The sequence below is a fragment of the Thamnophis sirtalis genome, unplaced genomic scaffold, assembly GCF_051295495.1.
Source record: "Thamnophis sirtalis isolate CommonGarterSnake01/CBP01778 unplaced genomic scaffold, rThaSir2_p1.2 scaffold_1, whole genome shotgun sequence".
Classification (NCBI taxonomy): Eukaryota; Metazoa; Chordata; class Lepidosauria; order Squamata; family Natricidae; genus Thamnophis; species Thamnophis sirtalis.
This window is the reverse complement of record NW_028261381.1, coordinates 29,556,039-29,570,124: the sequence shown is the minus strand read 5'-3', so window position 1 is coordinate 29,570,124 and position 14,086 is coordinate 29,556,039. Positions and strand designations below refer to the sequence as shown.

Sequence of the window (14,086 nt, the reverse complement as noted above, 5' to 3'; positions counted from 1 at the left end):
AAAGGTTGGCAGTTCGCCGGTTCGAATCCCTAGCGCTGCGAAACGGAGTGAGCTCCTGTTACTTGTCCCAGCTTCTGCCAACCTAGCAGTTCGAAAGCATGTAAAAATGCAAGTAGAAAAATAGGGACCACCTTTGGTGGGACGGTAACAGCTTTCTTTGTGCTTTTGGCATTTAGTCATGCCAGCCACATGACCACGGAGATGTCTTCGGACAGCGCTGGCTCTTCAGCTTTGAAACAGAGTTGAGCATTGCCCCCTAGAGTCAGGAACGACTAGCATATATGTCCGAGCGGAACCTTTACCTTTACTTACATACATACATACATACATACATACATACATACATACATACATACATACATACTTAACATTCAAACTTATAGCAGTCCTTATAGCAGTCATCATTTAGGAAGAAAAAACACAAGATAGTCAGGAACATGGGCGTGTCATGAGGTAAATCTAAAACAGTACACAGAACACACAAAAGAAAAAAGGCAGGGGAAAGGGAAATACCCCCTTATACTTACAGCAACCAATCATAGTGCAGATTGTCTCATGCATGAGTCAGCACTTTCTAACTAATCAACTACAACTGTGTGTTCTGGCCTATTGTATATTTTACTGTTCCAGCTACTAAACTCAATATACTCATAGTAGGTTTGAGTAAGCTTTCAAGTAAAAGCTTCCTGTTACATTGTGTTGTAAATATTGCACATCTATTTTTTCTCATCCCCCCCCCAACAGTATGACTTTTTTCTTGATGTTGCATCGAAACAACATTACTAACAGATAAAAAGCATGATTGCACATGTACATATTGATTGATTGAAACTTTTGATCCCATCTTTCTGTCAAACAACGGTCATGACAATAAATGATAATAATAAAAATAAGGCAAATAAATTGGATGATATTCTCTTGTTTCTGCAATTAAAATACCTTGTAAAGTTGTTATTTCGCAAGAGACATTTTCATTGCTGTTTGATCCTCATGCAATGTACTGTATCTTTTCTTTGTCTTTGTGCATGCAGATTTGTATGTCCGTTTTTAAAAAAATATCTCTGTTGCTTCCTCCTTATTTATCTGTGATGTTGACAATTTTCTTTGTAATCATCATCCACAAACAGCAGTCCCATTTCTGTTCTTGTGTCCCAGATTGAACAGTGTAGCATGAGAGCATAGGCTGAAAGCATGGGGGCTGGGTGGGGGGGGGAGGGGGGAGAAGGGAAGAAAGCCGCTTCATTTACTCAGTCCCCCAAATGATGTGTTGCGGGAATACAACTTTGCAACTTCTTTCTTTCTCTCTTCTTCCCCCAACTAGCACTGAAGGCCGCCGAGAGAAGAAAGCTGACTCAGGGAAAGGTGTGGATCGTGAGACTTGTCTGTGACTTGCTCTTCAGTGTGTTTGTTTAAAAAAAAAACCAAGAGAAATGCAGGAGTGCCGCAATCATTAATGTTCCAGGTTTGATTGCCCCCTTGTACATCTTGTGCATCATCTCACAGTAGCACTGGTATAATGTAAGTGGTGCAGTATGTGCTTCAGTTCACTGTCTGCTCTTCGGTTCCGGCCGAAGCAATGCAGAAAATGGGGTTAGCCAATGAAACCATGTTGGGATTCCACAGTTGAAATCCATGGGATATTTGAACCAGTGTTTCCATTCTAATCTCTCTCTGTAGAGGTGGACATATTTTCCTACTTTGCCTATGTGACTTATTTTCATAGCTTTTCCATACTAGAACAAACAAACAAAAAACCAACTGGAAATAATCTTTATTCAGATGAATAAAGGATTCAATTATTGAATCCATATTCTTACAATCGAAGAATTGTATAGTTTGGGGCCAACTGTTTCAGAAATCTAAAAGTAACAAAGGAAAATTCATTTTAGAGCTATTTTTCAATAATGAGTTCTTTAATCCTCCAAACTCATAACATTTTAAGGAAGTTACAACCCTCCCTACAACGTCCCCCCCCCCGAGTTTAAAATCATGGCTTGTATGTGTGGGTGTACGATTGTTTGTATGTGTGTGTGATTTAAAGGATGAGACCTATATTTGTGCAATTTCCTTGATTTAATACTGGATATTTAATATTTAAATTTATATATAACTGGAAAAATAAAACAATATAATATATAAAGATATATAGAATATAGTTAACATTCTCTCATCTTGTTTGAGGAAAAAAGCCACATCCATCGATGTGCACTATCCGTACAATATTTGTTGTGAATGCAAGCTGTTACTATTGTATCTTATACTGTACTGTACTAAATGTTGCAGTGGTAAGTCCAACAGCTGCATTGTGGAGATAAATAATTCTTATTTTTTTTCATAACTTTCTGGATTATAATCCTTGATGGAAATGATCAGTAAAAATGATCCAGGGTAATCAATAGGGCAATTGCTTCTCATCAAGTGCATGCTTCCAGGCACAATCCATCCATAGTTAAATTTTTAAGACCTATTGATTTTAGGCTAATTGTTCAAGCATGCACTTTTAAAAAAAATACCAATGGGACCAAGGTGTGATTTGATTGTAATTTCATTTATTTCCCTTTGCTAATTAAGTTTGAAGTCAGGATCCCAATCTGAAATAAAAGTGTTGGCATTTATGGGCATGGCTGTTACTGATCAGGTCTCCGTTCTGCACAAATGTATGTTCAGTCTTTCTTAATAGTTTCATGTATTTGGAATCCACACTCTTTCTGTAGAAGCCATATAATATTATTACTGTCTTGAATTTTATGATAGCCAAGCTACATCTTTTCATCCCAGAAAACAACTTCAAAGAGGGTCCATTGTCAAGCAGGTTGCATGTGCTGGACAGCTCCCCATTCTTGGCCATTATCGGCTGCGGTCAAATACAGCCATGCCAAGTAACAGACTCGTAGTTTTAGTAGGGTGCCTGACCACAATTCTTTCAGGGCACTCTCACCATAATAATTATCCCCATAGCCAAAGCCATTGGTTGCTCATTTGGAATGGGCATAAGAAACCTGTGGCTGCATATTCGTGAAGGAAGCTACAAGACTCTGTGTGTGTGTGTGTGTGTGTGTGCGCGCGCGCGCATGTATGCTTCAGTCTAGCTGGTTGGCCAATCTGCCGCAAAGAATGGTCACATGGTATGAAGGCAGATGGGAGAAAGGGAATGTCCCAAGCACCTGTGAGAATGAATGCATTGTGAGTAAAATAAAAGGGCAATATAAAAAACATTTTAAATTTTAAAAATGGTTTTGGTTTCTTTGGGGGAGGGGGGGGGACATTAACAAACAATTAATCATATCTTACAAGCTCACCAATGGTTTCAAGAATCAGGAAAATATACCTATGGGATTTCAACACACAAGCTTTTTCAAGTTCCAAGTTGCCCTTACTATGGGAAGAATCCTCAGCTGAGTTCTGCTGCCAGGTATGGCAACAGCCTGATCAGTAGGACTTGGTAGCTAGAAGAGAATAAGGAGGCAGAATCAGTGATAAGAACCAGCCCTGATTCTTGTTTGCTAGTCAGGGACCTGGAAAAGTTGCAGTTGTTGAACTGACTTCTCCGTTGAAGTGTTTGAGTGGGTGCCATACACGAAGTTAGGTCTGTGTATAAGAAACACATGGAAAACTTTAGATGAAGCATTTGTGCCTGTTTCTCTCCAACGGATCATGAACTTCAAAGCATATACAGTACATGTTGACAGGAACATAGGACCAAAGAATAGGGATTCTCCAGAAGAGAAAAAAGGCATAGTTCTTTTTACAATTTGGAACCTTTTAGCATATCTTTTAAACACAGTTTGCTTATAGAAGGCTTCCTCCTTTTGTACAACCTCCCACTCCATTAGATCCACCTAGTGGGTCCAAGCAGCAGCCATTTAGATTCTGGTCTTTCCTGTAGAACAGGAGTGGGGAACTGTGGCCCCTTTATGGCTTGTGGACTTCAACTCCCAGAATTCCTAAGCATGGTTCAGGAATTCTGGGAATTGTCAATAAGTCATAAAGGGGCCATAATTCCCCACCTTTGTGTGGAGCATCTGCTATGGTTGTAGTCAAATGCATCCACCAGCTTCAGATTTTTTTCATCCTGTTCAAGTAGGAAATGTGGAAAACCAAGATTAAGGAGCCAAGGCCTTGCCATAGACACGTTCTCTTCTATCATCAGTTAAAAGAGAATGTATTCTTGCCTTTTGCAAGAAAGTTGTAGCCTTAAGAGCCATGTGTCTGTCTGTGTGTGTGTGTGTCTGTGTGTGTGTGTCTGTGTGTGATTGACAGCATCCGCTCAATTGCAGGAGCTTGGGAATGGCTGCTTTGAGAAATGGGCCTCATCCATCTGCACAGGCTACTCTTTCTTCAGTGATAGCGGGGTAAGAGTCTAGGCTACCCAATTCCATATGCCTTGTGCTTTGAACACAGTATCACACCAGCTGCTTTTGTGCCAAAAGTAGGCAAAATTAGATTTACATAATGAAAAGCATTGCTTCTGAAGTTATTTTTGATGCCCAGTATTAGCAGGCTCTCAGTGTTGTCTAAATAACATCAAATTCATGTTATGCAAATGATAAATTCAAAGGAAAAAAAAACACATGGACTAAAATGTATGGATAAATTTAGATAAAAGTATGACTCTGATAAGATTAAAATGCTTTGTCATTGTGTACTGGATGATCCCTTGTAACATTCCAAATGAGTCTCTTAATAGCCATGCAATGTAGAGTGGTCCATGAAGAGAGACTGCTGGTATTTTTTTATGCTAATGTGCAGAACAATCTACTCAGCTTTCTGGACACTAAAAATTCATGGACTGAATTATTCTGCAGTATTGCTATTCAGGATTTTGGAGGGCTCTTTTTTAAAATAGATATCCTGTTTTTGTGTAAGTATCAATCCCAACATTTTCAAATCACAATAAGAGAGTAAAATGCAACTGGCAATACTATATTTACTTTTGATTTCCCATTTCCAGGTCAAATTGCTTAATTTCTTGGATGTAATTTATTAAAAAGTTTTAAGTGTACATGTGAATAGAGTGTTGTTTTTTCATGATTCAAGAAATGTTATCCAGAAATAAATATTTATCCTAACTGTTCTTTCTGTTTATGTTTAACATGCCTATGTTTATTGCTTATGATGCAGACAAAGTATATTGTCATTAACCTTTTACACAAACAAAAATAAGATTTTATACAAGGATTTATCCAACATTCATAGCTAATCAGCACTCTCCCCTTTGACCATTGCAGCAGAGAGCTGGTGCTAGCTAGTCCTGTTCTCGGGTCTTTCTCATTGTAAACATGCAAACTTTAGATACTGCAGTTCTCTGCATCAAGAGCCAAACATTAAAATTCATTATTCTAATGAATTTTAATCAATCCTAAGAGATCCATTGTGCTATTTCATATCTAAATCAATACATGATGCTTTTAACAGCATCTATCAGACTTTAGCTAATCTCCAAAAAGCTAATCAAAGTTAGACTAGATGAGTCATTGGATGGGACGCTACCAAGAAATTTAAACAAAATTGAGGAGACAATGGCAACCCACTTACATCTTGTTGCCAAGAAAGCTACATTAATATATCTATGAAGCCACCAGAAGTTGAGTTCAAGTTGGAGAGTTTATTTGCTAAGAGTATCATTAACCATTAATAGGTTGATGAATTCTACACATTTGCACCGATAAGGAATTACAGCATATTTTTGATTCTGGTTGCAACCCACTCTAGGATTCCTTTTCAAAAATGTTAAGATCCATGTATATTACACCTAAATTAGGGATGAGTAATCCTTAACAGGAAGGAGTGCGGACAGAGTAAAGTTCGGGTTAAGACGTCTCCGTTACCCCTCATGTATGTACTTATCATTCGGAGATGGTTGCATGGCTGTTGCATTAGCACTTCTATAAATGTTAATGTCATTTGAAGGTGCCTTGCCTTCCACCTGCCACCCAAGAGGAAGTTAAATCAATTAAATCAGCATGCAGGACTTGCATATCCACACAAAGCATAGTTCAGATTTGGGAGGTATTGTTCTGACCTAGGCTCCCCAAAAGCATGAAGCAAACTCCTTGTCCTGACAAAAATCCCTTTAATTAATTTTCTGTGAATTCTGCTCATTCACATCCAGAAAGTCTTTCAAGGGAGGATTTACAGTCACAGACCTTATCTGGCTTGGACAGATGAGACGCCAACATCTGCAAAGCTTGGCAAGGAGTCTCAGAAAGTCACAAACCAATTAAGCGAACGAATTGTCTCCTGCAAACTCCACTCCCCTTTTGCTCTTTTATTTCCTCTGGAAGGGGCCATTCATCATCCACCTGTCATCTTACTCCCAAGTTGCCCTCTGTTCTTTAGCTGTTCCCTTTGCCTGGCAACTTTGTGCATACATGCACTGGGAACAGGCTCCAGCTATTCATCTGCCTCACTGATGTCTGACTCTGAAGGCAGCTGATAACTGGCATACGTCTCTGGTCCCCTCTCTGCCTCCGACACAGAACCTCATCAGAGCCTTCCCCAGAATCCAGGACTGGCCCATGCCATGTTCCTCCCCAACCTCCTCACTGTCTGAATCTGCTGCCAACCCCGCTGGCCGCTGGCAGGCCACAACAGGTATACACATCACCCTGTTTGCGATCATCTGTAATGTATGCTTATCCATCAACCCCTTCTCAGCATCGGTATGTGTTGATGCCTACATGTAGTTGCAGACAAGTCTAATTCAAGCATTAAGAGGAATGGGGGAGTTAAATGTCTTTTGAGTTCCTATGTCTTCCCCACCCAAAATTGGAAACAAGAAACTAGGCTTCCAGGGTTCACCAATCATGATCAGAACAGGCTTTAAGGGGCATATGTGGCCCTTGGGATGTAGATTGTCCCTCCTGTTCTACACAATTACAAGTATGTAGAACTGCAGATCCATATATGCAGACACTTGAGAAAAACCAATGTGAACCTATTGGGACTAATTCCTTACACAGGTATTGGTGTTATTCTTGATAGAACTAAATCCAGTCTTTTTTTTCACTGCAAGTTTACAATTCCATTTATGTAAGAGCAAATTACATATGTATTTGATGGACTTCATGAATGATTGCTTGTTTTATTTTAAAATTCAGGCATCTGTAGATTTTAAGCAGAGCTAGCAGGAGGCATTTGAGAAGTAACAATATAGGACTGCTTCCTGGTGCAGAAACATACGGATTTTGACACTTTATATCTGCTTTATTTAACAAGCTTCCTGCACAACTTTCACTTCAAAGAAATCAGAATACATTTTCTTTCTTTGCTGAATTTAAAATCTTTATGACATGTATTTCAAAATGATTTTTGTTCTCCACATAGCTCTCCCTTCCCTTGTCTACTTTGAATTCACACCTAATGTCACTGACAACTCACCATGCCAGAAAAAGTAAGATTTGACACTGACTTACTGAATATAAAATACTCAACAAACTTTGTTACATGATACTAATAGGAACTGTCGCAATTATGAAAAGCTGCTAATATTCACTAAATTAATTTTTCCACTCATTAAAGAGACTCAAAGTACAATCCTATTAACTCCGCTTTTCCCAACCTGGATGCCCTTCAAATGATCTTCAACTCTCGGAAAGGGAGGGAAGCACAATTAATAAAAGCATAATTAAAAGCAAATTAAAATAACATAAAATCATGATCAATTACACTGAAACACTATGACTTGATGTTTCTTATGAAAATGTAAAAGATGCAGGCCAGAGAATTTCCCAAAGTTTAGGACCAACATTGGACTCAAAATTGTTGCAACATTTGTGGCTGAGGCTAACAAATAAGGGCCTAATCACACGTTTTAGTCTTTGGTAGTAGAAAATGATTTTATTGCATTACAGATAAAATACCAATATTTGCAAGGCAATCTATTTTAACAATCTCCACAGATTCCTTTTTAACCATAGTGAACTTTTAGAGGATTGTGCTAACAGATTACATTCATCCAACATGAATTTCATGCATAGAAAAGTTCTCAAACCATGTTTTGCTTCTCATTCTCATAAATTATATTACTCACCATAACAGAGGAACTAGACTTTTATTGCTGTCTTCATGGTTCCTATGTATGATGGGTACATATAATTATATCACATAGAGAACCAAACATGTATCACGGGTCTTAAATATGATATTAATCCAAATGAGGTATGATTAATACAGAGACTAAATATCTAATGGCTCAGATGTCTGCAATCTGGTTCCAATTGGCAATCTACTTCCAATTCTTGTGCTACTTCTCACCCTGTGGCATCTAATCTCACTCGTCATTCTGTGGAAACCATGGGTGTCTTCTAGCAATTGTTTATGAATATGCATTTCAGGCAGATTAGATATTCACAATCACTCTCACCCACTCTGGAACCCACTGCAAACAGAATCACTGGAAATGCTGCCTATGTGTGGGCCGATCCTACAGGAAAAACAATTTCCACTGTACTGCATACACACACACGTTGGAGATGGGAAACGTGAGATCATCTGGTATAGCAAGCATATAGAAAGCAGAAGGGAGAGAACTGGCTGCTTGCTGGCTCCAACAGCCTTCATAAAATTCCTTTTATTACACAGAAGAAACATCTGTTGCTCCCCCCCCCCAAGTGTCCTGCCATTCTCAAGGTAGAAGCCTGACATCCTTCACTGGAACTGATTCATGGAAGCCCTTGGTGAGCCCAACGGGAACAATTCAAGTAGCTGGGTTTTTCATTGTTAGGTTATTATCAATTGCAAGCAGTTCTGGAAGTAGCCTGACTTGCTGGTTCTAGAGTGTCTCCTGAAATCCCACCCCCCGAATGTTCAAGAAAGAAAAAAACACTTTAATGGTCCTGTCTCTCCTTTCCTCCTATCTGGAAGCATATTCCTATAACACGGCCATCTTGACTTTAAAGAAGTTAGAAGCTTGTAGAGCAGGGTGATCTTTCCTCTCTGCTTAAGCAAGACGCTTGATTGCAAAGCTCTCCCATCACAGGTTGATTTCCCTGTATTCGCTACTTTTTAATTGGTAGAAATCCACATATTTATAGAGAGCTGACCCACAGGATTTTAGATAAAGAAAAATGGATACTTATTGAAATGATAAATTTTCACCTAAAATTAATACAGAGAGAACTCAAGCAGAGAAATTCAAGTATTTTTTTCCTGGCTTATAATGAACAGTTGATGAACTTGGATTAAGCCTTGTTTCAAAAGAGCAGCAGTTCCATATAGAAAAGACTAAGGCGTATTTCTGCACCCAAGGCAATGATTGCTTACTGTAAGGAAACTTGCATTTTAAAAACACTATTATGCAAAACAGTCCTTGAGAAAAACAAAGAATCGAGTAGCTCCTACAGGAAACTTTGCAGTTCTTTGGTTTGTGCTCAGTGGATCCCTGCAGGTAATTGCAGAAATAAAGAAAAAAAAATCATGGTTTCTTCATTTAAGTGTCCGCACCAATTAAATTGACTGCGTCATCCAATGAAATACGGGACAATTTACTAGAAAAGTCTTAAAACTTCAGAAGTTAACCAGCTTTGCACAGATAAGGCACTCCCAGTGTTATGGCAATTTAAAACACTGTTTGATAAAATGACTCATGTGATGGTAAATATGGCTGTGGGCATGTCCTCCAATTCCATGATCTTTATCTGTATACCACTGAAAAAAGAAAAACAAAAATATCGATTATAAATGGTCCCCGTCACAAAACTGGAATGCTACAAGAATTTAGAACGTCCTTTGCTTTGTATCAGAGCAAACAACACAATCTATTACTTGAGATGATAAAACACACATCCAGCATGCTAGATAAAGAAAAGCAGCACTTTTATGCCACTGAAACCAGAACATCGTGAAAACATTTGAAGAAAGTTGCTTTTGTTTGTTTGTGGGCTAAAAATGGTAAATCCCAATTTTAATTTGCAGTAAACTATGGATTGTTTCCCATTTTGTAAATTTCACAGATTAAAAGTTCCATGGAAGTCAAGTGGTCATCCTATGATAATCATAATAATGGTGACGCTTGGTCAACATCTAATATTTATGCATACTAAAAAGGTCAGAAGACAAGATAATACTTGAGAGTGGAGTAGAAAAAGATGGAAGGGAAATACTGTGTACTGACTGTCTCCTTCTGAAAGGGAAAAGGGTGTTAGAAAGGGAAGAGGGGCTTTGCTTCCAGATACAACATATCATAAAACTGCTGCCTGAGAACTGATTAAAATCTTCTCCATGCTAGAAATCTATTCTTGCCTTATAGAAGTTATAAACACAGATCCTTTTGGTTTCTCTTTACCATGGCCATATGAATCCACAAGATGTAATTCCTGCCTTAAGCTTAGCATCCAGAGCAAAAGGAAGCTACAATGAATCACCACTATGTTGAGCTGGGGAACTGAGCCTAATTTTAGAAGTGTCCTAATAGGATGATGGAAACTAGAAGTGGGTGAGGCTGCTGCTCTCTTCAACAGGTCCATGCACTATTTATGCCAGAGGCAGTGCTATACAAAGAGACTCCTTGAAGCAAGAATAGGTTCCGTCCCATTAAAAAAAAAGGATATGCTACACTACATTTCACCCCCAAATACTCTGGTCTAGCATATTTGTATTTCCTGATGGGATAGGGGCCGGGGTGAAATTCAGCAGGTTCTGGAGAACTGGCAGCAAACGTTTTGAGTAGTTCGGAGAACCGGCAAATGCCACCTCTGACTGAGGTGTGAACGGAGATTTTGCAGTATCCTTCCCCTGCCACGCCTACCAAACCACGCCCACAGAACTGGTAGTAAAAAAATTGAATTTCACCACTGGATAGTGGGAAACAGATCTCAGCTAAGAAGACCTCCAAATGGCAGCCAATTAGGAAAGATTCCCTGTGTTTCTTTGCTACAGATTTTTGTGGCCCAGATCTGCTCACCCTAGATTAGGCCAGAAAGAAATTTGGGAGATTATACACATTATTTGTAGAAAAGTTGAGTGTTGGTATTGCACACATGCTGTGGACTTCAGGTTAGTGTTTAACTCCAGTTAGGACTGGAAGAATATCTGAGAGCACTCTTACAATTATAATGTAGATAATACTACCATGTTGTAGATAGTATTAGCACAACTATGCCAGAATATAATTGAAATATCACTCATCCATTTTTATGGGTCTATGCCAGAGGTGGGTTGCTCCCAGTTTGACCTGGTTTGGCCGAACCGGTAGTGGTGGTGGCAGGAGGCTCTGCCCACCCACCCGGGTACTTCTGTGCATGCACATAAGAGTTGTGCACGCAAGCACGAGTGGACCAGTAGTAAACTGGTTAGCAATCCACCACTGGTCTATGCACGTCTTGTGTGATAGATTCCAAGGAAGGAGGGGTGCATTTCAGAGGAGTAGAGGCAAATCATTTCGGATAGTTTGGGTGAGAGAAAGAAGGTGAAGACTAATAGTTTTCTGAGCATAGGCTTGCATAGATAGCAGACTGCTTTAGTTTGGCAAGATTCTGCCTATAGGCATGGATCGATAAAGAAATCTTCTTAGAAGAATCACTACATATCCTCCTTTGACGCCTGACATCTGCAACTTTCAACGATAGGTAAGAACATTTGGGAGAAGATGGGGTTTGCGTAACCATGGGAACAGTTTAGTTGCTCTCATCAGCAAGCCCTTTGTATGTGGCAGACCGTGCAGCACCCACAAGCACCAATATGCCCTTCATTCCACAATGCTCCACGAGGTCTCTGTTCTGCCTGGTTTCTCTTGAAAGAGCATTTTAAAAGAAAAATAAGCGAAGAAGCTATAGTTTCTAGGGCTGTAGTTATTTAGAAGAGTACATCTCCTCCCTTACACCCCAAATTCTACTGGGATAGTCACAAACATCCTGACTAACTTACTTTCTGATAAATGAGTATTCTATGCATTGGCCATGCTCATTACTGAACCCATTCTGAGAACGGGCAAGTTTCTATTTGGTGAATATACTCATTGTATATTCTCAAGTCCCCCACCCTTATCCTTACCCTTAGTACCTCTCAGTAGCAGGAAAACTAAATCGGTGCTTTAAAAAAGAGGGGTGGAGAAACCCATTGCTATCTACCTTGTATCTTCTCCCTTCCCAAAAATACTTTCTATTATTGGTGCTGGTGCTGCTGCCCATAACTGGAGCAAATGACCAAGGTTTCCTGAGACCCTTGTCCCAACAAAACCCCTTCTATTAAGTTACTGTGAATTTTGCTCATTCACTTCCAGAAAGTCTTTCAAGGGAGGATTTACAATCACAGACCTTATCTGGCTTGGATAGATGAGAGGCCGATATCTGCAAAACTTGGCAAGGAGTCTCAGAGTCACGAACCAATTAAGCAAACTAATTGTCTCCTGCAAACTCCACTCTCCTTTCGCCCCTCTTTTATTTTCTCTGGGAGGGGCCATTCATCGTCCATCTGTGGCCTTACTCCCAAGTTGACCCCTGTTCTTTAGCTGTTCCCTTCATCTGACAACTCTGCGCATGTGCACACTGAGAACAGGCTCCAGCTGTTCATCTGCCTCACTGATGTCTGGCTCTGAAGGCAGCCGATAACTGGCATACGACTATGGCCCCTTCTCTGCCTCCGACACAGAGCCCTCATCAGAGCCTTCCCCAGACTCCAGGACTGCCCCATGTTCCTCCCCAACCTCCTCACTGTCTGAATCTGGTGGGCCAAGACACAAACTCTTCGCTTTAAAGGAAGTGCACATGCATCTATTTCTTACCTGCAATCTGCAACACTAATTTTAGTAATATGAATCTAGCCTCCTTCTCTTATACAGATAATCCTTGACTTATGGCCAGTGCTTAGTGACCATTCAAAGTCAGACGGACCCTCCCCCAACACCACATAGGAAATTATGACCTGGTTCCAAAGTTACAATGGTCACCTGCGGTCACATGACTGCATTTTGGGCGCTTGAAAACCGGCCCACATTTATGGTCATTTGCAGCATCCTGCCATTATGTGTTTGCAATTTATGATGTCTTTGCCCAAATCGGGCATTTATGCCTGGTTTTCAGCAAAAAAAAGGCCCTATAACATCAAGTGGGCTCACTTAATGACCACAATGTTGACTTAATGATCATGGTGATTTACTTAATGACCACTGCAAAAAAAGGTAATAAAATCGGGTGGTCATGGGATCACTTGCTTTACAACTCTCATGACTTATAATGAGCAGGCTCCATTAAAGCTATGAGTTGAGGACTATCTATATTCATTTCTTCACTGAAAATGTAAGCCAACATGTATGCTAAGCTTCTGATGAATCCCTTCACATACCATTGCTTGGAAATCCACCCCTGCGTCAACCAGAGCTTTTGAAATCTGGGCTGCTTGCTGAAAATGAACGTTATCTAGGAAGTAAGAACAGACAAACTGTCACAATAAATAGCAATAGCACTTAGACATATATACCACTTCAGAATGCTTTACATCCCTCTCCAAGCTGTTTTAGAGAGTCAGCATATTGCCCCCCAACAATCTGGGTCTTTATTGTACCAACCTCAGAAGGATGGAAGGCTGAGTCAACCTTGAGCCTGGCGAGATTTGAACTGCTAAATTGCAGGCAGATGGCAATCAGCAGAAGTAGCCTACAGTACTGCACTCTAACCACTGAGCCACCGAGGCTCATAAAAGCAGACTTAGATGGAAAGAAAGAATGGAGAACTCATCATACTAGCATTTTACTAGAGATTTATGAGACATGCAAGTCCTCAAGACCGTTGCTTTCCTTGGCTTTGTTTTGTTACTAGTACACGTATGACCAAAGAGGTCTAACTCTGCTTACCATCTGCTGTTCCATGGATCAGGAGATAGTCAACGCTTTTGAAGTTTTCTGCTCTGGCCATAACAGTAGAGTTCTAAAATGTAAACATAAATAAATGATATAACCCCTCTAAGTGAGTGATTCAAATACATATTAATACAACAAATTGCTATTTTAAATAAAAAGGAAAATAAAGGCTGCATATGTATGACCATGATATTCATACAGCAATCGTAAATGTGAAAATCTCTCTGCGCCTGTCATGAAGATGCCCTTATGTTGACTTCAGAAGGCAACAGATGCAGATGTTCCGTCTAA

General features: G+C 39.8%; 2 protein-coding genes across 8 annotated transcripts in view; one reads left to right on the top strand and one right to left on the bottom strand.

The window, feature by feature from the left end:
* The window catches only part of SLC4A10 (solute carrier family 4 member 10), a 182,039-nt gene extending 178,966 nt beyond the window's left edge, over positions 1–3,073 (top strand). For all 7 annotated transcript variants that reach the window (XM_087709787.1, XM_087709772.1, XM_087709766.1 and 4 more), the window contains one exon: positions 1,322–3,073. In XM_087709787.1, the coding sequence (XP_087565913.1) occupies positions 1,322–1,388 (67 nt within the window). In that variant the 3' untranslated portion in view covers positions 1,389–3,073. The remainder of the gene's footprint in view (positions 1–1,321) is intronic.
* A 4,738-nt stretch (positions 3,074–7,811) lies between these two features.
* The window catches only part of DPP4 (dipeptidyl peptidase 4), a 73,474-nt gene continuing 67,199 nt past the window's right edge, over positions 7,812–14,086 (bottom strand). Inside the window, exons 24-26 of the mRNA XM_087709758.1 lie at positions 13,790–13,862; positions 13,282–13,355; positions 7,812–9,648 (exon numbers count right to left, since the gene is read on the bottom strand). Of these exons, the coding sequence (XP_087565884.1) occupies positions 9,550–9,648; positions 13,282–13,355; positions 13,790–13,862 (246 nt within the window). The 3' untranslated portion in view covers positions 7,812–9,549. The remainder of the gene's footprint in view (positions 9,649–13,281; positions 13,356–13,789; positions 13,863–14,086) is intronic.